Source organism: Equus przewalskii, chromosome 14 (assembly GCF_037783145.1).
Source record: "Equus przewalskii isolate Varuska chromosome 14, EquPr2, whole genome shotgun sequence".
Classification (NCBI taxonomy): domain Eukaryota; kingdom Metazoa; phylum Chordata; class Mammalia; order Perissodactyla; family Equidae; genus Equus; species Equus przewalskii.
In genome coordinates, this window is record NC_091844.1 from 83,099,658 (window position 1) to 83,125,589 (window position 25,932).

The 25,932-nt window shown below is 37.8% G+C and overlaps 1 protein-coding gene and 1 long non-coding RNA gene across 9 annotated transcripts in view; one reads left to right on the forward strand and one right to left on the reverse strand.

Annotated features, from left to right (window-relative positions):
* The window catches only part of LOC139075610 (uncharacterized), a 28,577-nt gene extending 22,467 nt beyond the window's left edge, over positions 1 to 6,110 (forward strand). For 2 of the 3 annotated variants that reach the window (XR_011526209.1, XR_011526212.1), the window contains 3 exons: positions 33 to 179; positions 3,895 to 4,030; positions 4,656 to 5,735. This is a non-coding gene — a long non-coding RNA (uncharacterized lncRNA). Of the gene's footprint in view, positions 1 to 32; positions 180 to 3,894; positions 4,031 to 4,655 lie in introns of all 3 variants that reach the window. The other variant, XR_011526210.1, reaches the window with a different exon arrangement.
* Positions 1 to 25,932, reverse strand: part of TAF1B (TATA-box binding protein associated factor, RNA polymerase I subunit B) — a 73,148-nt gene that overhangs the window by 11,462 nt on the left and 35,754 nt on the right. For all 6 annotated transcript variants that reach the window (XM_070573260.1, XM_008517570.2, XM_070573258.1 and 3 more), the window contains 4 exons: positions 14,015 to 14,162; positions 7,592 to 7,769; positions 6,969 to 7,015; positions 4,329 to 4,419 (listed from right to left, as the gene is read on the reverse strand). In XM_070573260.1, coding sequence (XP_070429361.1) covers positions 4,329 to 4,419; positions 6,969 to 7,015; positions 7,592 to 7,769; positions 14,015 to 14,162 — 464 coding nt within the window. The remainder of the gene's footprint in view (positions 1 to 4,328; positions 4,420 to 6,968; positions 7,016 to 7,591; positions 7,770 to 14,014; positions 14,163 to 25,932) is intronic.

Sequence of the window (25,932 nt, forward strand, 5' to 3'; positions counted from 1 at the left end):
AACATCTCTAAACCTGCCTTCTATTTTCACAGGGCTGTCAGAGGAATAATTAAGATAATGCATGTAAGGATTCTTTAAATCCTATACAATTGTTAGAAGTAATTATTATCCAGTGCTTGACAAAGTACCTGGCTAGTTGACACTCAAGAAATATCTGTGGACTTTCTACCAAAAAGCTGGTAAGAAACAGAAAGTCAGAAATTCAAATATTTTAATATTTTGGAATTTATAGTATTCTATAATGGGTAATTTTTCACCATTCGTTTTTAGTGCTGGGAAAGAAAATGCCTATAGAAAGTAAACATTTTAACCAATGTTCATTTTAACCAATTAAGAATTGAGATATTTCTCAAGGATTTCAAAAAGACGATCAAATCAGCAAAATCTTGACTTTATATAAAACAAAGATGTTAACTTTTTACTTTAAATTCTCATAGTGATTTAAAATGTTAAGAAGAGAAATGAAACTTCTCTAATCACTAGGGAGCAGCAGAGATGTAATCAATGTTAATGGTCTTCCTGAAGGTGATGGTCTTCCTGAAAATTATGTGCAAACTAAATTTTTGTGAGCCACGCCACGTTTAAAATATATCAGAGAGGAGCCGGCTCCGTGGCCGAGTGGTTAAGTTCGCGCACTCCGCTGCGGCGGCCCAGGGTTTGGATTCTGGGCGCGGACATGGCACTGCTCATCAGGCTATGTTAAGGTGGCGTCCCACATCCCATAACTAGAAGGACCTGCAACTAAGATATACAACTGTATGCAGGGGAGGTTTGGGGAGATAAAGCAGAAAAAAAAAAAAAGATTGGCATCAGTTGTTAGCCCAGGTGCCAATCCTTAAAAAAAAAAAAAAAAAAAAAAAGACTAGCAACAGTTGTTAGCCCAGGTGCCAATCTTTAAAAAAGAAAAAAAAAAATATATCAGAGAGCTTGTCATTTACCCGTATGGTAAATGAGTTTGTGATTCTTTCAAATATCTTTTTTGTTATTTATTTTCTTAAATAATAAAAGTAACAACATACTCAACGTAAAAAAAAAAACCCTCAAATAATAAAGAAATTCCCTAAACAGTCTAGTCCCAATCTCTGGATAAACTCACTGTTAAAAATTCCTCGTGAATACCTAATCTAGATAGATTCTGGATCTAGACCTAATCTTATGTATTTACAATAAATGCCTATATACGTGTCAGTGATGCTACCAGCAAGGAGGTATTTTATTTCCTGGTCATACGCCCAGAAAATGGGGAAGGTAATCTAAAAGAACAACACTGTCTAGATACTCCTTCAAACGTTCACTTTACTTTGCCTACGTCTTTCCACAACCACAAAAGCTACAAAAACAATGATTCCCCACAAGTCCTAACGTTTTCTACAGGACACCACAGAGTGCTGGATGCTTCCCTCCAGTATTCCCATATGATCTGTTTCTCCACTGCTAAAAATTAAGGTATAATTTACATACAGTAAAATTCCCCGTTCAGTGTACAGTGCTGCTAGCTTTGACAAACACGTAGTTCTGTAGTCACCACCAGGATGAATATGCAGAACAGCTCCCTCACTCCAAAAATCTCCCGTGCCTCTTGATAGTCAACCCCTCTCCAATCTCCAGTCCTTTGATTTCAGGCAACCACTGATCTGTTTTACTGTCCCTAGAGTTTAGCCTCTTCCAGAATGTCATATAAATGGAATCATACCTCATGTAACCTTTTGAGTCTTTCATTTAGCATAATGCATTTAAGATTCATTCATATTGTTGGATCTATCAGAAGTTTGTTCCTTTTTATTGCCAAATAGTATTCCGTTGTACAGACATACTAGTTTGTTTATCCATTCACCAGCTGAAGGGCATCTGGGTTGTTGCCGGTTTTTGGTCACTGTGAATGAAGCCACTATAAACATTCATATATAGATTTTTGTGTGAACTTAAGTTTTCATTTCACTTGAGTAAATATCTAGGAGTCGGGGGCCGGCCCGGAGGCATAGTGGTTAAGTTCGTGTGCTCCACTTCGTGGCCTGGGCTCACCAGCTGGAATCCGGGGCAGGGACCTATGTACCAGTCATCAAGCCATGCTGTGGTGGTGTCCCGCATACAAAATACAGGAAGATGGGCACAGATGTCAGCTCAGCAACAATCTTCCTCAAGCAAAAAGAGGAAGATTGGCAACAGATGTTAGCTGAGGGCCAATCTTCCTCACCAAAAAATCCCACAAAAAACAAAACAAAAAACTAGGAGTGAAAACTATGGGGTAGTAAAATAAATGTATGTTAACTTTAGGAGAAATTGCCAAACTTTCCAAAACAGCTGTACCATTTTGCATCCCCACATTTGGTATGGTCAGTATTTTGTTTGTTTTTAGTCATTCTGATTGGTATGTAATGCTACCTCATTGTGGTTTTAATTTGCAATTCCCTACTAACTAATGATATTGAGCATCATTTCATGTGCCATCTACACAACTTCTTTCGTGAAGTATCTGTTCAACTCTTTGGCCTTTTAAAACACTGGGTTGTCTGCTTGTTTTTTTTATTGTATGGGAACTCTTTATATATTTTAGATACAAATCTTTTATCAGACGTGATTTACACATACTTTCTCCCAGCCTATGGCTTCTCATTCTCTCCACAGTGTCTCTTGAACTACTTTACATATGTTATCTCTCTTAGCACAAAGCATATACTTTATGAAGTAGCATCTTGGTCGTGGAGCCCCAGGACAATCTCCTCCCTGGGACCTGGTGTCTCCCGGGAAAATGCCATTTTGAAACTAGACATACTTTCTTTGATCAGTAAATTTTTTCTTAAAGTAGCTAAAAGTCAGTAAGTCTTAGATGTGCAATTGATTATAACACTGCAATAGGAATTTGGGCTCTAATAGCTATGCTTGAAGTGTAAATTGGTGCCTGGTGTGAGCTAATGAATGCCTAGTCACCACTGAGACACCTGAGTGGCATGGCCCCTGAAGACCTAGCCTCTCAGCATCAGTCAGGACAACCCTAGCTGGCACCATAAAGAGGAAGGCCCAACAGCTGATTCTCCAAGATAACCTAAGACAACAGAACAAACTTCTCTTCTTGCTGCCACTCTTGTACCCACTGAGACCAAATGACTAAAGAGATATTCCTTCTGGGACAAGGAAGAGGAAGGACTCAGTTTCCTGGGTGTCCATGAGCTGTCAGAAGTTCCCCTCCCACTTCTCCTTCATCATGTGTATCGGCATGAAGAGTGACAAACAGTTACTCTTCTCTCCTTTTTGGCAAGGATCCTCTTCCCCACAGTGGCTTTATTCATCCCTGTAAGTCTGCTGTTTCTCTATTTAAAAGTTCCCTTATATTTAGAGAAAAAATAGTCTAGTTCTCTGTGAAAATTGAAATTTAGTTCTTAAGAGTATAAAGCAGGCATTATTATCCCTATTTTATTGATAAGGAAACTAGAATTGAATGAATTATCATTTTAACTAATTTGAGGAACCTTGCTTTTTTCAAAGGATACAAAATTACTTGCTCAAACGAGTGTTACTGTAAATTTATGCAAAATACAAAGATGTTAATTTTTTCTTCAAAGTCTCATAGAGACTCAAAGTTCTAAGGATATAAAACTGTTCAAATCAGTGATCGATAGAAATCTACTCTATATTTTATAAGATGTAATGTCACTGAAAATTTATAAGCAAACTAAATTTCAGTGCATTGAGGCTAAGAGGTTAAGCAGCTTGCCTAGTCACATAGCTAGTCTGTAACGCATTCAGGATTCACACCCAGCGCTGTGTGTCTCTGAAGCTGTGCTCTTCCCACTCTACCACAACAGACCTACATCGGAATGAGAGTTCAGAGTCAAATAATGAGAGAGACTGAATTAAATCTACTCTTTCTGCTTTCCTTTGTTTTGACTTTTATAGGCATCTTTATTTGGAGGGAACATTCCAGTTACAAATGTGACAGGCTGACATTTGTAATCTTTGTAATATTGGAAAGCATAGATGGGAGATGACCAATGTTGAAAGAGGAGAAGAGGGAGAAGCATCAGAAATGCAGGTGAGACTCACGCAAATTATAAGAAGTTAATTACTAAGAACGCTGTGGTACCTTGGGTGGGATCTTGGAACAGAAAGAGGATATTAATGGAAACACTAGTGAAATCCAAACAAAATCTGGAGTTTAGTTAATAGTAATGTAAAAAATAAAAACGTTAACTAGAATATAGGGGCTAATATTTCTACGAAAAATGTCATAATGCCAATGAGTCTATACTGATGAAACTTCAGCTTTCAAATGTAGAGTAACAGACTTGAAAATAAAGTAGATGAATCTAAGACTAGAAGAGAGAACATACTTTGCCCTGGTTTCCTCCCATTTTTGTTTTTTCTCATCAAGAGATTTCTTCATAACTTGGTACCATTTTCTGAAATCAAACCATGGCTTATCTGAAAGAAACGAAATCCATGATTATTAACCAAATACGTCACATTATAATAATATACATTGTTCACTTGAGTCTTCACCCACTGACATAATTAACATTTGTACAATAGCCCCTGGAATTACAGAGGGAGTCACTGTCTCCGTACTCCAATACGACTTCTCCTCTGAGTTCCTACCTATATCGTGGCCCTAACCAGATTATACTGAAGCTGGCTTTTTATATGTCTGCTTCTCCTAGATTTGACTATTACCTCCTTGAGAACAGAAGACATATTTTGTTTGTCACTACACAATCAGTCCTCTTCCTCCCAACTCAACACCCAGCACAGTGCCTGGCATATGGTGGTACTCCAGTAAGTCAGAATTCATGATTTAAGGTACAAATGATAGATAAATATGTGAAATGGCACTATAGCAGCTGAATCCAGACTTCCAGTTTCATCAGCTCCTTTTCTTGTTCCTCCTAATCCTAACCCAAATCCAAAGAATCTGGAGATAAGAAAGTGGACAGCAGTGGACAGCTGGTGTGAATGTATGTTCAAGATGTCGACGTTAGAGAGACAACAGAACTGAATGCAGTCAAGTACAAAACTTCACTCCTCACCCCTTTATTCAATCCATACGGGAGCTCAGGAAGAGTAGGGAGGAAAAAAATGAAATGAAAGGTAAAGCAGAAAACAGGATTACAGACAGAGGGAGTTAGAAGGAAGGCTGACAGGAGGAAGATGGCTGAGTGAAAGCCTGATTTTATATGTTCTTTAATGAACATATTCTCCTTCAAGATGTCTAGTTAAAAATCTTTTCAACTGGCTGACATAATTATCACTTAACCCAATATGGCCTTGTAGGCCATACAGCCAAAGAGCAGAGGCAAATACCAACAGAGCTGTAAGGACAGAGGAAAACTAACGATTTATAGAACTCGAGGTTCTTTGACCTTAAGTAAGTCACAACTTCTCTAAACCACAAGCCCCTCATCAGTGATGTGGGGCAGGGGACAGTGCACAGCAGGGGAGCAGAGAGAATGGGGACAAATCCCTGCCCTGCGGACAGCACACATTTATTTTGAGGATCACAGGGAAGACATGTCAAAGCACCGTTTACCCTAAATGTCTACAAAGTCTATGGTGAGCCTTTAGCATGAGAAGGGGTACTAGAAGACATCTTGTTCAACCTTTCAGTCTGTGCGGAAGCCGACCTGAAACAATGTGCAGAAAGAAGGATTTTTGCACATACTCTGGAAAGAACACACACTGGCTGTTACCATTAAACCCAAGCTCCTAAAACCAATAAACATATAAATGGAACCTTTAAAAAAGTCAAACTCATAAAAACAGAGAGTAGAAAAGTGGTTGCCAGGGGCTGGGGGAGGGGGAAATAGGGGAGGTGGGTATGGGGCACAGACTTGCAGCTATAAGATGAACAGTGTCTGAGGATCTAATGCGACACATGGGGACTAGAGCTGACAACACTGTATCGTATAAACGAAATTTGCTAAAGAGAGTTGAACTTAAATGTTCTCACCAAAAAAAATAAACATAAACATGTAATGTGATGGATGTGTTAATTACCTAGATGGGGGGTATCCTTTCACAATGTACAGGCATATCAAAGCACCACAATGTATGCTTTAAATATCTTACAATTGTATGTCAATTATACCTCAATAAAGCTGAAATTACAACCCCCCCAACAGTGAACATAAATCCTGGTGAGAATATCAGGAAAATGGAATTGAATTTAAGAATTCATGTATTTACCAAACTTTACTGAGTTGCTCTCAGGCCAATCACTATGTTAGATACTAAAGATATATTAAAAAAAAAAAAAAGTAAGAAAGATATGGCCCCTCCCCCTAGAAGCTCACAATCTACCTGTCTGTCTGTCCATCATTAATGTAACACTTACTACACATCAAATATTTTTCTAAGCACTTTACAAATATTCACAACCTAACAAGGATGGACATACTCGGTCCACTAGTTATAATTCAATGTCCTAACCACCTTATAGAAGTTTGGACAGGAGTGGTTGTGGCAGGAGTGATTAGTTCTGATTTGGGAAGAGGTGAGGTGCGGAGTGGGTGTGAAGAGAAGGGAGAAGAGGGTATTCATGTTGCATCTTGAAGAATGAAGACAGATTTGCCACGGATTGACGGAGCTGGGGGGTAACAAGGAACGAGCATTTCAGGTAGAAGGACCAGTGTGAGGCAGGACTGAAGGCGCTAGAATAGAGGGTACAGTCACAAAGTGCCAGTAAGTTCATGTCTGGTCTGGCGAGTGAGTAGAAGCTGGGAATAAAAAAGCAGGCTGGTCTTTACACATAGTAGAAAGTCACTTAAGTTTTTTCATAGCCTAGAGATATAACTGGATAACTACATGAAAATATAATCCTAGTATAAGGTACAATTTGTATACATACGTATGTATAAGTGTATACATATGTGTAGGTGTATGTGTATATTTTTCAAAGTTTCTTTCCTACTTTATTGTTATCTTTTAATCCTTTATTTACAATCACTTTGAATTTGATTGACAAAAAAATTAAGTACCTTCTTTGTTCTTTTCATTATATTTCTCAGCAATATTAGACAAAGACCTGGGGATACCAATAAACAAGTCAATTTATTTAGAAATCACTTATTTGAAGACAAATTTTGAATTCTTCTGAAAGAAATGTATACAACAGTACTTGAAATTGATGCTAAATTTTAATGGAGAAGCAATCACTGAAACAGGGAAGAAGACACTATAAATACCGCCACTCTTTCTTGGCATTTGGGAGGGGTAACACTGTAAGATTCCTTTACTTTCCAAAATAATCTTTGAGAGACATATAGTGCCAGGAGCCTAAAGGCATACAGACAAAGTGCTAAATAATTCTTTAGGATTTGTGTCTGATGATTTAAAACTTAGGAATCAGTGGAGCAATGAGAGACACACGTATCTACCTAAAAAAGAGGAATAAAACATGACACAAACAACTTTCTAAGGTAGAATGAAATCTCTGACAACTAGCTGAGTCAAAATATTATGTAAGAACTAACTGTCACTACTAGTCAATGTCCTGGAACAACTGAGTGTCTCTCTTTTCTACTGAGATAACACAGATTCCTTTACTCTGAATAGGTTAAAACAAAACAATTTTTTCCTCATAAAACTGACATACACTTACCATTCTAAATTGTCATCCAATAAAAACAGCAGCTTCAATACTACTACAATGACAGCTACAGCTTGTACATCATATTTAGCAGTTTTTGCCATTTTAGCTATTGGATCAAAGGTCAGAAAATCCACTTCTCCTATTCCAGTCATTTTTACCACTTGGCAGGTTAAATTGTGCATTTCGTCTGTTGAAGAACAAAAGAGTAAAATGTGAATTAAATTCTTTGCTAATCAGACCATACTAAAGTGTATATCCATAAGATAAGCTTCCTCTTAAACCACAGTACCAAGCTAGAACTCAGAGACACACATTTTGTGAATAAAATAAATCAAAGGATGATACTCGTATAGAGAAACTAACAGTAGGATCTTGGCAAGGCATGTCTTTTCCTACTTTGAACTCCTAAAACCACAACTATGTATAGGATACATCTTGGCACCTAACACACAGCCATGGAACAGTTTCCTATTGGTTCATACCTGTCTCTCGTCTTGTTCCTGCGGTAATTTGTGCTTACCTGAAACTCACTCCCCGTAAGACCAAGAGCTTCTCCAGGAATGTGCACTCACTCACTGGCTGGCACCCTGGCTAGCACACTGGAAGCTTCAATGTGTGCTTAACTAGATGTACTGCTTTTCCAAAGAGATTATATGCTCAGCAGAGACTGCATCTACTAGTTGAGGCTGAATAAGGTAGGACCTGGAACCAGAAAACCTAGGGACTATATTCAGGCTTTGCAATCATTAGCTTTGTGATTACAGTCACTTAACCTCAGGTTCTTCGCTTGTCAAATGCGTTATGGTGAGGATAAACTGAGATTAAATAAGATAGTACAAGTGAACATACTTTGAAAACTTTAAATCACTAAACAAATGTCTTTACTCATTAATCTAAGTACCTAACATGTGCCACATTCTATTTTCATTCATTTCCTGTAGAATGGCTACTACCTGTAAGAGTATAATAAACTGTGCTGATTTGAACTGAGCCTCCTACATGCACTCAGTGCCCGTACCCTGACTCTATACTCAACGTCGCATACAATACAGTGGTTAAGAGCAGACTAAACTGTGCTGATTTGAACCGCACCGTCTACATGCACTCTGTCCCCGTACCCTGCTGACTCTACACCCAAAGTCGCATACAATACAGTGGTTAAGAGCAGACTAGGGAACCAAACTGCCTGGCTGGCAATCCCTGCTCCATCACTCACTAGCTCTGTGACCTTGGACAAATTACATGACTTCTCTGTGCCTCAGTTTTTTCATCTGTATAAAACAGGAATAACAACAGTACCTACCTCATAGTTATTGTGAGGATTAAATGAATTAATATGCCTAAAGCACCGAGATCAGCGCCCGGCATACCGTGGGCACTTAATCAGTGTGAGCTATTATGCTGACTGCTCTCAAATCCATCCACTTTTCTCCCTCCCCACTGTTGCTCCTTAGTTCACCCTCATAACTGGTCTTCCTTCCTCTGGTCTGAAGCTGCTTAATCTAATCATCTCATTCCCCTGCTCTCACTAACCCATTAAAACTTTTAGCTCCCAGCCCAAATAGATTGCCACAGTTGCCCAAACAAGCCAGATTCTCACTGGCCTCTAGATGCTTTACTCAACTATTTTTGCCCCTTTGCCTAGAAAGCCCATTTCTTTTCCCCATTTCTCACCTCAGGCTTTGCTGGGCGGACTCTTACTCATCTCACAGAGCTCAGTCCCACCAATCACTGCTTCTAAGAGCACCTGTAAGACCCTCCGCCTCTGCTCAGCCTATTCTGAACGCGTGAGCAGCTCTTCCAGCGCTGACCGACTGCGTGCTGTTAAGGCTGCACTTCTTTGTCTCTCTCAACTTGAGCGACGACTCAGTCTTGATCTATTTGTCTTCCTAACTGCAGCAACTTATACATAATTGGTGTTACCTACATCTTTTTGGTGAAGAATGAGTAAAATATAAAACCAATTTCTTTCTTGAAATGTTTAAGTAAAGAAACTCCACTGCTAAAAAAAATGCTTTGTTCACACAGATATAGAAACACATAACAATGATAATTCAAAGTATGGCATCAAAATATTTTTATTTGTCTACTAGGTTCTAATAATTTAGCTAGTTTTCACTTGGCTTTTACTCATTCTTTCAAAAAAATATTTATTGAGCAACTATGTCCTGGGTACTGAAGATAAATACATAGCCCTTTTCCTCAAGGAGCTTATTATTTAATAACTGTAAATAATCAGAATGCAATATGATCAGGACCATGACAAAGATGAGGTGATGCTTTGAGGACAGGCAAACAGTTCAGTCTGGTGTTGAATGGAGAGAGGTAGGTGGTATCTGTGTGATACAGAATTTGGACTTACAATTGTTAAGATAATTTTAACTTACAGATTCCATCTGAATTTACTCATGGGCTTCATTCAGGTACAAAAAGATCATAAGATACAAAATTAAGTTTAATTCAACATGCATTTACTGAATGCCTACTATGTGCAAGACATTCTGCTACAATGGAGGAAACCAGAAAAATGCGTAACAGGTAGGATTCTTGCCTTCACACACATACACTTAAAACACAGGAAAAAATTAATTTTAAAATACAGTCGCTAAAATTTTGTATATTATATTTGGTTATAGAGGCTCTAGTTTCTTCTCAGATAATTTAAAAATCAAAACCATACTACTACTATAAAGAATGACAGTTCTTGAAAAATGTTTCCCCTATTTCTTTTAAAATTAGTATCTTAAACTGCTTCTCTTATACCAAAAGTACAAAGTAATAAAAAAGCAAATGGAAGAAATTATGAGAAAGGAAGAAAGGACAGTGGAGAAAAACTAAGGAGTGCAGGATCCTGAACCAGAGGATAACGTGGAAAGAACACTAGCTGTGGAATGGAAAGACTGGGTTGTAAGTATGCAGTCTGCCATCTACCAGCCAGGTGTCACTGAGCCCCATCTTGTCTCAGCTGTAAATGAAAACACCCACTTCCCCTCCCTTTCCACCTTCACAAATGAGGGAATGTATATGGAGGCACTTTGGAAGTGCTAAAGTTATCCAAAAATTTTAAACATGACTGTGAAAGCTGCCAGAAATCCTCTCTAGCAGACTTGGCAGTCCCAGGATGAGGAACGATACCAGAAAAAGCGTCTGGAGCTCGTTCAAAGCCATCAAAGAGGCAATGCTTACTCAGAAGGGTGTGTGTGACATGCTTGCTGAAACCCTTCTGCCTCGTTCCAGAGACTACACGGTCACACGGAAAGCCACAAAGGAGGGGCATTTGTTGTCCCAGCATGCTTAAAACCACTTTTAGCTTTCTGAAAACCCTAAAACCTCTCTTTGTGAAAGTGCCAAATACACAGGTCTCCTCTTTTTGATTAACAGAACTGATGGCACTGTAGAAGGCAAAATTTGTAAGTTTAAAAAATGGTGACATCCTACAGGTCTTTTTTTATTTTATTTTATATATATATATATTTTTTATTTTTGAGGAAGATTAGCCCTGAGCTAACTGCTCTTTTTGCCGAGTAAGACTGGCCCTGAGCTAACATCTGTGCCCATCTTCTTCTACTTTATATGTGGGACGCCTACCACAGCATGGTGTGCCAAGTGGTGCCATGTCCACACCCAGGATCTAAACCGGCAAACCCCGGGCCACCAAAGCGGAACGTGTGCACTTAACTGCTGTGCCACCAGGCTGGCCCCAGGTCTTCTTATAATCTTATGGGTAGTTTGCAAATCAATGTCACATTTTACAAGCTAAATCCTAAGGTGCAGAGACTTTCATATCTCAATTTGTAGCTCTATTTTGTTTATTGTTTTCCTCCCACTCTTAAGTAATATAAACTCAATATAGGACAATTATTATACATAAGGGTAGAAGAAAGGAAAAAATGCATTATCATAACTTATAAATAGCACTTTAATATTTTGGTATATTTACTTCCAATATTTTTACAAATATTTTCATTTTATGTAGCTGTGGTTATGGTTATATCTAATTTTGCAATTTGGCTTATTTCACTTTTCACTATAACACAAATATCTTCCATATTTTTATGAACTCTTCACAAACATGATTTTAAAAGCTGCATATGGGGCTGGCCCGGTGGCATAGTGGTTAAGTTCGTGTGCTCTGCTTTGGCAGCCTGGGGTCCAACAGTTTGGATCCCAGGCATGGACCTACACACCACTCATCAAACCATGCTGTGGTAGTGTCCCACATACAAAATAGAGGAAGACTGGCATGGATGTTAGCTCAAAGACAATCTCCCTCAAGCAAAAAGGGGAGGATTGGCAGCAGATGTTAGCTCAAGGCCAATCTTCCTCACAAAAAAAAAAAAAAAAAAAAAGCTGCACAATGCATAATGTTCCACTGAATATACATACCACTGTTTACTTAACTATACCTTTCTGCTGGATATTTAAGTTGTTTTTGATTTTTCAGTATTATAAATAAGAAGGTTGATAACATTTATGTATACATTTTTTTCTATATTTCAAATTATTTCTATTGAACACTCTGTGTAAAGTGAAATTTCTGTATCCTGGTTCTAATGGGCCAGCCCTCTGGCCGAGTGGTTAAGTTCATGCATTCCACTTGGGCGGCCCAGGGTTCGCCAGTTCAGATCCTGGGTACAGACCTACACACCACTCATCAAGCCACGCTGTGGTGGGGTCCCAAATAGAAGAACTAGAATAACTTACTACTAGGACATACAACTATGTACTGGGGCTTTGGGGAGAAAAAAAGGGCACTTAATAAATATCAGATGATGTCTCTTTGCATATTATAATGGATTTAATTCTACCTGTTATTCTCAGGAAGAGTTAGGTGAGAAATACGATCAAACTACACACACTGGCCAGAAAATACTACTACCCTCTCACTGCTGAATGGCAACCACATGAGCTAGACATTTGCCATAAACCAGCCCGTGTCAGCTATATTTTGGTAATTCCTGGTATTCCTGCCATAATCTAGTATTCCCTTTATAAGTTCAAGATTTTGGAGTACATGAGAGAACACAGCAACCTTCCGTGTTTTGAAAGAACCATCAAAGATGTAAACCAAATTTTTGTAACTATGTATGGTGACGGACATTAACTAGACTTATTGTGGTGATCATTTTGCAATGTATACAATTACGTTGTATACATGAACCTAATATAATGTTATAAGTCAATTATACCTCAGTTAAGAAAAAAAGAAGTAAATCAAAAAAACAAAATCCAAAAGAGTAATTCTGACCTATGCAACATGTTAAAATGCAGAAATCAGACTTTCCAAATTCTGGAATCTTAATCAAATAGCTAGCGACTTTTGTGATCTCAACAGGAGACACACACATTTGAAGTGTTTTTTTCCTTTTTTAAAAAATATTTTTAAATTATAGACAATATTTACATTTGTGTATATATGTTAGTATATATTTATTTTTACAGTTAAAATTATACTGCACAGTTTTGTATATTACTTTTTTCATAACATGTATTTTCCTTTCCTACTAAAAATGTATTCAATCACATTTCTGATATTGCTCAAGCAATAGTATCGTTACACCATATTTGTATTTTCTCTTATGACTAAAAGTCCCAAATTCCTCACATTTCTAGTTCAGCAGGAAATTCAGGCCTGGATTCCATGGGCAGACCCCATCGGGTTACTGTGTCTTGGTACATTGTGAGCAAGGTGTAGTGAGGCTCTCTCACATTCTGTTTCCTGGCCTTAAAGACTTTATTGTGATCCTACCAGCCTTTGATCTCCACTTGTTTTAGGGACCAGAAATAGCATTATGTTACTATTATTTATAATTAAAAAATTAAAATTCATTATGTAATAATCATGCTTCACGCAAATAAAGAAATGCTGTTTTCCAGACGGGGGAGGGGGCGCCTAGCTCATAAAAACACATACTGAAACATTTACTTTACTCGCAGTTGGCAAACTTACTGTAAAAACCAAATATATTCTCTCAGGCACATCCCTCACATCAAAATAGAAGTCTTTATTTCTGAACAGTGTCTTTTTAACTATCTTAAATGGTTTGAAATATTTTAAAGATTTTATTTATTTATTTTTCCTTCTTCTCCCCAAAGCCCCCCAGTACATAGTTGTACATTCTAGTTGCAGGTCCTTCTGGTTGTGCTGTGTGGGACGCCGCCTCAGCATGGCCTGATGAGCGGTACTAGGTCCGGGCCCAGGACCCAAACCAGCGAAATCCTGGGCTGCCGAAGCAGAGTGTATAAACTCAATCACTCGGCCACAGGGCCAGCCCCTGAAGTACTTTAAGAAAGGATTTTGAAATTAAGCTTTATGTTACTATGGACTCTGTCAGGTGGCTCTAATAGTCTGTCATTTGAGAGGATTCTACATTTTGCTCATTATAATTCTAGCAGGTAAAAGTATCCTCACCATATACACCACGCACTTACCAGGGAGATTGACTTCCATCAAGTATTTCAGACACAACATGTTTGGATGAAGATAGCAGTCTTCAGTTATGTCTGGAAAACGTGGCAAATCTAAAAATGTGGCAATTTCAATCATTTTTTTATAGATATCCTCATAGTTAGGCCAAGACTGAAATAAAAGAGAGACAGTCAAGCTAACAATTTTTGCAACATAAATTATTTTTAAAAATTTCTGATTTTAAAAATAATATATACTCATTGAATAAAATTTGGAATGTGGAGAAAAGCATGAAGGGGAAACCACCCATAAATCCCTAATATCCTAACTTAGCAGTTTTAAAAGTATTAACACTAAATTAAGAAGCTACTGAAATTCTATTTGGCTCACAAAACTCTTACTGGCCTTACCCATGATACAGTAAAATCAGTCCTTCTTGCCAGTCATGGAGGAATCTGGGGGAAGGGACAAAGCTGTGACCCAACTGGAGTTACAACGTTGTCATAACTGTTCTAAAACACAACTTCCCTCTCACCCTTCATTACCAGCACCCTCTCATTAATCTTCAAATTCAAAGCTAACAAATTTAGTTCACTGTTGCATACTATTCACATGCTTCTATGTGGGAGATAACACCAGGGTTTAAGTCTAATAGCTAAAAATCCACAATTCAATTTCATACTAAACTCTCCCACATAGTAGCATATAAGATTCTTTAATAGATTTCAGAAAAATCTATGAGCTAATATCAATACATTAATTCTGTTCGGCACTTTAAGATCATCCCCGTAGTTTATTGGGTATGCTATTTATATTTTTGCAATTTATAAACATTCCTGACATTAATACTACATATAATTTTTCCTCAATTACTTATCCATTCAAATAAAACTATCAAATTTAGTCTATTCCATGCAAAGTACTTTGGGAAATATAAAGATGAATAAAACAATCCCTTCAAGGAGTTTATCATCTAGAAAAGGAGATAAAATAACTATAGTACAAGATAGAAAATTATCAAGTATCCCAAGTAAGATTTAAAAAAAAAGGGCTTCTGGGATTTCAGAAAAACTAACATTTCTCATATTGGTAGGACCCTCTTAAAATTGGGCCTGAATACAAACATTTTGGAAACCTGTTTGGCAGTATCTATTAAAGTTGAGCATGTGCACATTCTATGACAAAGCAATATCCGCTCCTAGCTACATATACCCAACAGAAATGTGCAAGCATGTCCACAAAAAGACATGTACTAGAATGTTCATAACAACATCATTTGTAAAAGCCCCAAGTTTGAAACTATCCAAATGCCATCAATGATAGAAAAGATAAGTAAATTTCGATATAATCTCAAAATGAAACACTATATAGCAAAGAAATGAATGCTCTACAAGCAACGATATGAATGAATCTTCAAAACATAATGTTGACATAAAGAAGCCAGATGCAAAAGAGAATGAGTCCATATACATAAAGTACAAAACTCGGCAACTCAGCACCAAGCTTCCATACCGTTAGAAGTCAGGAGAATGGTTACTCTTGGGGTAGGGGGAGGTAAGGACTAGATGTGAGCACAAGGGTGGAGCTTCTGGGGTGCTAGTAATGTTGTTTTTCAATTTCGGCATGGATTCAGGTTGTGAAAAGTCATCACATTTGTGATATGTTTACTTTTCTGTATGTCTAGTTTACCTCAATAAAAAGTAAAAATAAAAAAGTGGCAAGAAAAGAAAAACACCAGTTAACCAAACTATTTTGTATAACAGAACTGCTTCACACATCATTTTGCAGGAGACACAGTCTAGTTGGCAAATTCAGAGTTGGAAAGACCTTTAGAAGTATATGGTCCAACTTCACCAGACCCCGAGCAGGCCCAGGTTTGGCTCTTCTTGTAAGTCTCCAGTGATGGGAACTCAATATCCTCCCCGAAGGTAGGCTGTTTCATTTTTAACAGGTCTAATCATTAAAAAGTTCTTCCATACTCTCAGTGAAAACCTCTTTCCCAATTTGAGTTTAAAGTCAATTAAACCCCCAGCTGGTTTTGAGAACACTGCTCAGTCATCATGTCTTGCCCATCTTCTAAATGTATGAATGTGTTTGGGAGCCAACTGAAGGAATGAATATTTCTGTTGAATTTTACTTTGTTAAATTCAGCTCACACGCAATTATAAAGCACAAGGAAATGCTTTACAATGGTACAGTGGTATGCTTACAGAAAACAATCATACTGTCAATTTCTACAACTTATAATTATGCTTGACTTTATTTTTGATTGTAAAGCTATAATCTTCTTTGTATAATAGTCCCCCCTTATACGCGGTTTCACTTTCTGCGGTTTCAGTTACCTGTGGTCAACCGAGGTCGGAAAATACTAAATGAAAAAATTCCAGAAATAAACAATTCCTAAGTTTTAAATTGCATGCCATTCTGAGTAGCGTGATAAAATCTCATGCCAACCTGCTCCATCCCACCTGGGAGAATCATCTCTTTGCCTAGTGTATCCATGCTGTTCTGAATGTATGTATAGGAAAAACATGGTTTCAGTCCTACCCATGGTTTCAGGCACTTAATAGGGGTTTTGGAACATATCCCCCTTGGATAAAGGGAGACTACTGTAGTATATTTTCATACCACTACTTCAATATCTAAACTCTTGAGTTTTACTAGGAGAAAAAGGCCTTCAGTTTATGCTATATTATTAACATAAGATTAATCCATAGCTGAAGAATATAATTCTGTCAATCCAAAGTAACAATATAACCTTTTTAAGTCTTTTTTAAATGTTAAGATAGAGTAATTCTATTTGTACACTAAAACACTATTCATATAGTACTTTAATCTGTAAATTCTAACCTGTAAATTTAAAAGAGAAAAAAAGAAAACAAATTTTCCGTGACCTTTGGGAGGAAACTGTCTTTTTTCTTTATAAAATTAACTCATTTAGACATCTGCTTCACTTTGTACAGAATTTGAAGCATCTTTTCAAGTTAAGACAATTTTAACATGACCGACAAGATTTAAGGCAACCCTAATCCTTTAAAAAAATGCAGGTAGGAGATGTACTTAGGTACTTTTATCTGCAAACAAAACACTAGAGCAGTAAAGTTCCCCTTAGAAAAATAGTAATCTCAAAAAGCCAATTTAATAGATACGAATTCCTAACAAGCAATTGTAAGGTCATTAATCAAAAGGAATCCGGTGAGCTAAAAAAGATTTAATGTATTTTCAAAATGTCCACACTAAAAGTGGGTATGTCAAACTAAATATCTGGTGACAAAAAGGCCACCATTCTTTCACATACGAACTCAGAATAAAATAACTATTAATAACGCAAATCTACATAACTATATTAGAGTTGACAAAACATTATAGATTCTCCAAGTCTCGATTCAGTATGGTAGGTTTTACTTTTTAAAACTTCATTTATTTTTAAACAGACTGACTTTTTCTTTTGCATAATATTGAAGACGTTTTTTAAATGGTGGCTACAGGGTTTCAATATCATTTTACTTATTTTCTTACCAGTCTTCTATCATTGTTATAAACTTAAGTTGTCTCCAATTTTATACTAGTATAAATAATGCCATGATGAATATATTTAAGCAATATTTAAATTTGATTATAAAAATAATACACGATCATTATAGAAAATTTATGAAATATACTATAGTAAAGACAATAAAAATTGCTCACAACTTAGAGAAAGCCACTGTTAGGCTCTTGGTGGACAGGCAGATCCATTTTTATAACACTGGGATTTAAATCCAACAGCCTCTCTGACATCTCTGCTTGGATCTCTCTCCACTACGTCAAACTTACATATTCCAAACTGACTTCATCTTCCACACCTCCAAATTGTACCCTCCATCAGTGTTCCTTACCCAGTCACCACAGCCGAACATTGAGGAATCATCCCTGATACCTCCCTTTGCTCACACACCACATCCACACAGACTGTTGACTCCACCTCAAAACTGTGTATTGACTGCTGCTACCTCTCACTACTTCCACTACTATTTCCCTGCTCTAAGCCTCCATCACCCCAGATCTGGGCTACCAGCCTCCTAACTGATATCCGCATATCTGCTTTTGCCTCTTTGAAGCTAGCAGCAAGAGTGGTATTTTAAAAAGCAAATCTGATACGTCACTCTCCCACTAAAATCTCTAATAGTTTACATGGCTCTTAGGCTAAGTTCCTGAAAACCTCTGTACAAGGTGAATTAGATATATATAGTTTCGTCTCCTGCATTTTCACCTAATATTATATTTTGTGAATATTTTCTAATGTCAACAGATAGCCTATAACAATACCATTCTGAGTGACTGGAAAATATTCCCCTCTATGAATCCATCATTTCCTTATTACTGGACATCTATGTTAGCTGTATAGTACATGCATACATATTAAGCAGCTATTAAAAAGTGTTTTCATAGGCTGTTCCATAACTTAGGAAAATATTCATAGCACAACTTTGAGTTTAAAAATGCAGGAGAGGGGCTGGCCCCATGGCCAACTGGTTAAGTTCATGTGCTGTGCTTCGGCGGCCCAGTGTTTCCTGGTTCAGATCCTGGGCGTGGACATGGCACCGCTCATCAGGCCGTCCTGAGGCGGCATGCCACATGCCACAACTAGAAGGACCCACAACTAAAATATACAACTATGTACCGGTGGGATTTGGGGAGAAAAAGCAGAAAAAAAAAAAAAGAAGAATTGGTAACAGTTGTTAGCTCAGGTGCCAATCTTTAAAAAAAAAAAAAAAAAAGGAGACAAATTTGTACATATTCTTCAATCCTAATTTTGCAAATATGTTATGTACATTAAATAAGACAATCAAAAATACCAGATGTTAATGCCATCCATTAGAAATTGGATTGTGGATGATTTTTATTCCCTTCTTCATACATTTCATTATATTCTACATTCCCTTTAATCATTCTGAATATATTACTTTCGTAAGAAAAAAAAAAACATTCAAAAACATATTACAATGGTCCGAGAAATTAAACATAGACTTACCATATGATCCAGAAATTGCACTCCTGGGTATATGCCCAAAAGAAGTTAAAGCAGCAACTCTAACAGATATTTGTACACCAATGTTCACAGCAGCATTATTCACAATAGCAAAAAGGTGCAAACGACCCAAATGTCCATGCAGGAATGGATAAACAAAATGTGGTCTATCCATACAATGGACTATTACTGAGGCTTAAAATGGAATGAAATTCTGACCTATGCTACAACATGAATAAACCTTAAAGATATTATGCTAGATGAAATATGCTGGACACAAAAGGACAAATGTTGTATGATTCCACTTGGATGAGGTACAAGAATAGCCATAGAAACAGAAAGCAGAACGGTGGCCCTCAGGGCGGGGAGGAGGGGTCATGGGATGTCAGTGTTTAATGGGCACAGAGTTTCAGTTTGGGATGATGAAAAAGGTCTGATGGATGGTGGGGATGGATGCACAATGTGAATGTACTTAATCCCACTGAACTGCACACTTAAAAATAGTTTCAATGGTAAATTTGATATTGCGCGTGTTTTGCCACAATTTTTAAAAAGTATAAAAAAGGAACCTAATTAACATCTGCCTAAAGAAAAAATTCCCAACATATTAGAGAGGTCATAATTAGAAGGTCATCTTAGGGGTCATAATAATAAAGCTGCAGATTAAAAAAATCCAACATATATAAAATCTACAACCATCTAAAATCTATACTACTTGCTAATATCTACCTTTATCTTATATAAAAGATCTTAGCAATAGAAACATACATTTGGGGTGAGGATGGAATTATTAAACTGTAACTATTAAATATGGAACACCAAGATATGGGTCTGCCTTTCCCAAAAGACAAAATATACTCAGCAAAAAGAAAATATAATACCTGCCAAATCTCTTGCTCAGGGCCTCTCTGTCCAGAAATTAGGCTCATTACCATGTAATGGTTCTAGTGTAAGACTGAAAGGGATCTTCATAGCGCCTCAAATGAGGTAAGAGTTATAACTGGACATCACCACTGCATGCTCTCTCTGCTGCACACAACGTCATCAAAAGGATCAGAATGCTGCCTTCTGCCTCCCACATCACTTGAGGTGGTGGCCCAACTGTCCCTACAGGCTTTGGCTATGGACTAACTTCCCTACACATCTGCTCCCATTCCAACCAAATCAGGCCAGTCCGGGGGGCCCGCACTGCTGGCTCAGCAAAGTCTCTGACCTTCGGCAGAAGGCTGGGAGCATTATTACTTAGCATTGTTTTAGAGACTAAGACCATAGTGAAACATTTTTGTTTCTATCCCATTGTCCTTAGCCCAGAGAGGGGAATCAGGCTTTAATTTTGACAAGATGCTAAAACATGCTAACTATCACATAATAATTAAACATTTAATGACTGTTAGAATAGTCTTATTTTGACTTTTAGAAAGTGCATTCATGTATAGAACACACCCAAGAGAAGGGTCTCATAGAAGCCACTAGATATTTTACGGTATTTTCATTTGGTGTGTGGAATCCCTGCTGTATTAAGTAGAATAAGAAGACGCTCAGAATCCTGATTAAAACTTTGCATGTTTAGTAAGGTATAACAACATTTGTTTTATACTGGCCCTTTGATTATCTGCTAATTTGTCTAACTGTACCTCAAATCTCTTGTGGAACAAGAGTTGTGTAGAACAAGATGGAATAACAACAGAAAGAAAGACAGAGGCAGAGAGATAAGACGAGTCTGCACTGCTCAAAGCATCATCCCTATCAGAATCACTTGCAAGATGCTTCTTAAAAATGCATATTCCTAAGGGGCCAGCCCCGTGGCCAAGTGGTTAAAGTTCCACGTGCTCCCCTTCAGCGGCCCCAGGTTCCCAGGTTTGGACCCCGAGTGTGGACCTACTCTATTCATCAGCCATGCTGTTCTAGGCATCCCACATACAAAATAAAAGAAGATTGGTACAGATGTTAGCTCAGGGCTAATCTTTCCCAAGCAAAAAAAAAAAAACAGAACAAAACAAAAAAAAGAGGAAGATTGCCAATAGATGTTAGCTCAGAGGGAATCTTCCTCTCACACACACAAAGAGCATATTCCTAGATCCCACACCAGACTTAATGAATCAATCTCTCACACTGGGTCTAAGAACCTGTAGTTTAAACAAGCTCTCCAGGATATTCCTATGCAAAAACATAAAATGCAGTGGCTTCCCATCTTCATTTTTCTTGCAGCCTAGAAGAGACCCTCAGATGGTTTTACTCCATAAGCTTGAAAAGCAAAGAGCAACCACAAATTCCAGCGATGGGTAAGATGTGGGAGGCCAAGAACAAAAGAAAACATCAGCTGGTTTCTATTCATGCCGTCTGGCAGTAATAATTCTGGAAGGAGTGGGAGTGAGGAAAACTGAGAACACCTGTTATCATTACACTCGCCCTAATTTCCCTCAGGTAGATTTTAAACCTGTCAGACTATTATTCTAACAATGATTGCACAAACAATCCCCAAAGCTACATGGGGCCTACAGAGTAAGATGGTGAACAAATCCAGAGTAAAGTTTGAAGACTTCGGGTGTATTAAAACTTGATCTAGTACGACCTTTCTTTGGAGGTGCTTCATAAGTGACTGACAGCTCTGGAGGAGTCTTTTTCTTCCCTCAACCAACAGGGACCTAGTTTCAAAGGTGTAGGATTGCTCCAAGGCAAAATGAATCATTGTGGCAAACTGCCACTCAGTGGGTTAGGCTGGACTAGCATTACATCTTTTCTTTTTACTCACTCAGAGAGAAGATTAGAATGTTGTTGATCAACATTCAAAATACTTGTGAAGTACTACAGAATGAATTTCCAGTTTCCTCTTTATCCTTTCTTGCTGAGTCTAGTGAGGGATGACGAAATGACTAATTCTCGAGAGGATATAGAAACAGTGTCAAGGACCATGGTGGAATAATGTTTACGTTACACATTATCTGTTTAGAAATTGGTCTGTGGGTTTAAAATATATAAAAATAAAGAAAATCAAGGCTGAAAAGAGAAAAGTAGCCCTACTGTCTGTAAGAACTGGCAGAATGAATTATGTCTGTAACAGAGACAAGTGTATCTAGTGATTTGATTATTTGGTATTCCGTATAGAGACGGTGTCCCTGAAAGAGACTAGATTTTCAGTTTCTTCTACCAGATGAACTGAAAGGTTTTTGCTAGAAGTAAATGATGCTTTGAACCAGCACCATACTCCAGAAACTGAGTCAAAAATAAAGCAGCAGAAGAGGCAGAGGCAGAAAAAGGAGGTTATCTTCAAATTAAGGAAGGAAGTAAAATGAAAAGGATATCTAACTGGTGTTGGGATATTCACAACTCAGAAAAAGGAGATGGGTGGAAATACTAAAATCTAATTTGCACACCTGTCTTCTCTCCTGAGCTTTGCTCTTATGTCAGGGTAATGGCAGGAAGATTCAATCTCACGGCCTGCTCAGAAAGAGAAAACAAACCACATCAATACTCTCTGTATTCTGTATTCCATTCCCCTATGTTTTAAGTGAGTTTTGTCAGATTTGTTGTTATTGGGTCAGAGGGGCCCACTTAAATACTACCAGAACAACGTAAGGGAAAGAAATAGTTCACCTAGGATAAAGGTTTAAGGGTCTTTAAAGGTTTTTTCTTTTTTTTTTTGGTTTCGTTTTAAGGTGTGCTCAACTTTCTGGAATAACAAAAACAAAACCAAACCAAACACAGAAGAAAAACAGTCCCCAGCAGCCCACACACACAAAACTCCACTGGCATTATCTTCACCGCCATCTCCTAGAACAATTGCACCTTTTGTCATTTCTGGTGGAGGTACAGCTGCTGAAGAAGCCAAGACTTAGAGGAGAAAGCAAAGACATGGAAGGAGGGAAGAAAATGCTTCCTTTGTTAATGAAAAGCTGTTTCCATTTAAAAGTTTCAACATACTATGGAATAGTGAATGCACTTTTGTGAGCAAAAGCAAAGCATACAATGAAGAAAAGCTGCCTGTCAATTAAATAAACAGTCATTTGAAGACACCCCCTTTCTTGAGAAAGCGGGGGAGAAGGGAGGGAATGTGGACTACTACCAGTCGTGGCTGAAGATGTGTCTGAGAGGTACAGTAAATACGACACAGGGCTTCTAGAGTGATACAGATTCATTTAATTACGACAGTAAGAAATCACAAGGTTAATAGGTTTTTTAAAAGACCACAAGGCTATAATAAACTGTTCTAGCATGCATTAAAAATGGAGTGCTTGGGAAAGTATTTTATTGAATTTCACAAATTTCCACTGAGTTTATTTTCCTTCATGAAGCAATGCCTTAAGACAGGTAGGGACAAGCTAGAGTTTCTGTTACACAACAGCAGGCTCTTGTGATAAACCTGATTACAATACCCTGCCAGAGGTGAACTTCCTGCTTAGCTATTAAAAAAAAAAAAAAATTGAGTACACTGCCTCACCCTTACTTATCCTTATTGTTGTTTTGAAGCCAAGATTCAGCTGAGAAAAAGCTAATACGACAAGCACCTGTTAATCCAAGACTTTCTATTACAAAGGAAAATTAATAAGGAATAAAAGCAATGTCAGAAGTAATGACACAGCACTGGAATATATTATTTATGGAGGAGGATAAGATGAATTCCACATGTAGTAATACATAAGATTCACAAAACAGTTCACCTCACGTTTTCAGTCTACTAGAAATACCTTAATGGTCGTAAATCTACCATGTAGTAACTAAAAATACTTTTTTATGTTCAAACTCTAGTCTTCTGAAATTTGTGGTGAACACCATATGTGAAATATGGTCTTGGTCCTGTGGATGAGACATTTTAAAAACATGCTGTCGACTTGCACAAGGACAAACCTTATGAACAAAAACAAATTTATGAATTGATGACCAATGAGACCTTGCCAACTGAACAGGAGACAGTAATTTGTTTTGGCCCCAGCATCAGAGCTGGGAAAAACGTACTGGCGTCCTCTTTCTTAAGATGTGTCTGTTCTCCAAACAGTCTGCTGATTGTTGCATAGCTATGTTCAAATTTCACGTATCTGTACCAAAGAAGAATAAAAGCTGGTATCCAGGGGCCGGCTCCGTGGCCGAGTGGTTAAGTTCACGCGCTCCGCTGCGGCGGCCCAGGGTTCGGATCCTGGGCACGGACATGGCACCACTCGTCAGGCCACGTTGAGGCAGCGTCCCACATCCCACAACTAGAAGGACCTGCAACTAAGATATACAACTGTGTACAGGGGGGTTTGGGGAGATAAAGCAGAAAAAAAAAAAGATTGGCAACAGTTGTTAGCCCAGGTGCCAATCTTTAAAAAAAAAAAAAAAGCTGGTATCCAGAAAAGTAGATAACCCCAAATAATTTCTACTTGATTCTGGAAGAGTTACGTGATTGTTTTTGCAGCAGACTGACCTTTGCCATCATTCGGCTTTCTTGAGGCTAACCTAAAACCTAGTTCTGGGAAGCAGAGGTGAGGGGAGGCCTGGGCTGAGCATGCAGGGTGCTGCGGGTGCTGGGCCAGGATCAAACTGAATCACAGATAATCCACATGAAATCACTGCTTCACTTCCCAAATACAAGGTACGACTCTCCTAAAAGAAGTATCATTAATGTAGCCTCACATACAGGTTCTGTCTGGTATAATTCACTATTGGTTTCAGTATATTGCTGAACAGTACAAGTTAACTGATAAGATTATTTATTTCACACACTGGTTTTCATGAGTGATACTGACACACCCATAACTCCCCTTTTTAAATGTCCTTGCTTATAAGCAGAAGTTATATTCCTTACACATTTATCACTAAAATATTCATAGAATGCTTTTTTATTTTTTCAGCCAAATGCCACTATTTAATGGCCTCCTGGTATATTATGTAATAAGTACATGAGAAGCAGTCTGGAATTTTCCCACTTATGTAGAAAAAACTCCCCAACAGATCAATTTGAAATTTCCTGAAAACAAAGTATTTAAACTTATTCTGTGTTTTAGCTATTTCAAATCACTTACTCAATAAACACAGACTGAGTCCTTACCATGTATACAGAATTACATTAGGTCTTATGGATAATAAAACATAAGCATTAAATATGGTCCCAGCTCCCAAAGAGTAGTTGGGGATGCAAGACATACACAAACAAACCCAAGCAACACATATTGCCTTTTACTCCTCTGTTTCATAAATTCTATTTAGACTACATCCTCCAGCTGCCTTTAAAATCTTGAAACATACAAAAGAATACATGTAATGTATCTGTAAACTATAAAGCCTGATAATAAAATGAGCGCCCATGAACCCACTCCCGGACTCAGGAACTGGAACACTACCAGTACCGGGGCCTCTACCAGTGCACTACTTCCCCAGCCCTCCCCTTCCTCCTCCCCCAGAAGTAGCTAGTATCCTAGACTGTGCTCATCACAATCCTGCTTTTTAAAAAAATTTTATTATACACATAGATATATGTAAATAAACATCTTTAGGTTAGCTTCTTTCTGAGCTTAACAAAAATGGTATGCTGTATGTAGTTTTCTCAGTCTTGCCTTTTACACTCAACAGAATGTTTCTTAGATTCATTCATGCAGCTTGTTGCTCATAATTCATTCAGTTTCAAAGCTGTTTGAAAATGTCACTGTCTGACTTCACATCTTATCCATTTTCCTGTTGAGAGACATTTAGACTGTTTCTAGCCCTGTTTTTTCATTACCTAGCTGTCTTCTATCTGCCTTTTATCCCCCAACACAAAACCCCATCAATAGAGAACTAGTTAGGTAAACTGTGACATATTTTTACTGTGCAGCTCTTAGAAAAATGAGAAGTTAATAACTAAATTGCAGTTATACAAGAGAATATACCAGTCTTAGAAAATACACACTAAAATATTTAGGGGTAATGGGACATGATAGATGTAACTTACCCTCAATGATTCAGAAATAGAATTGC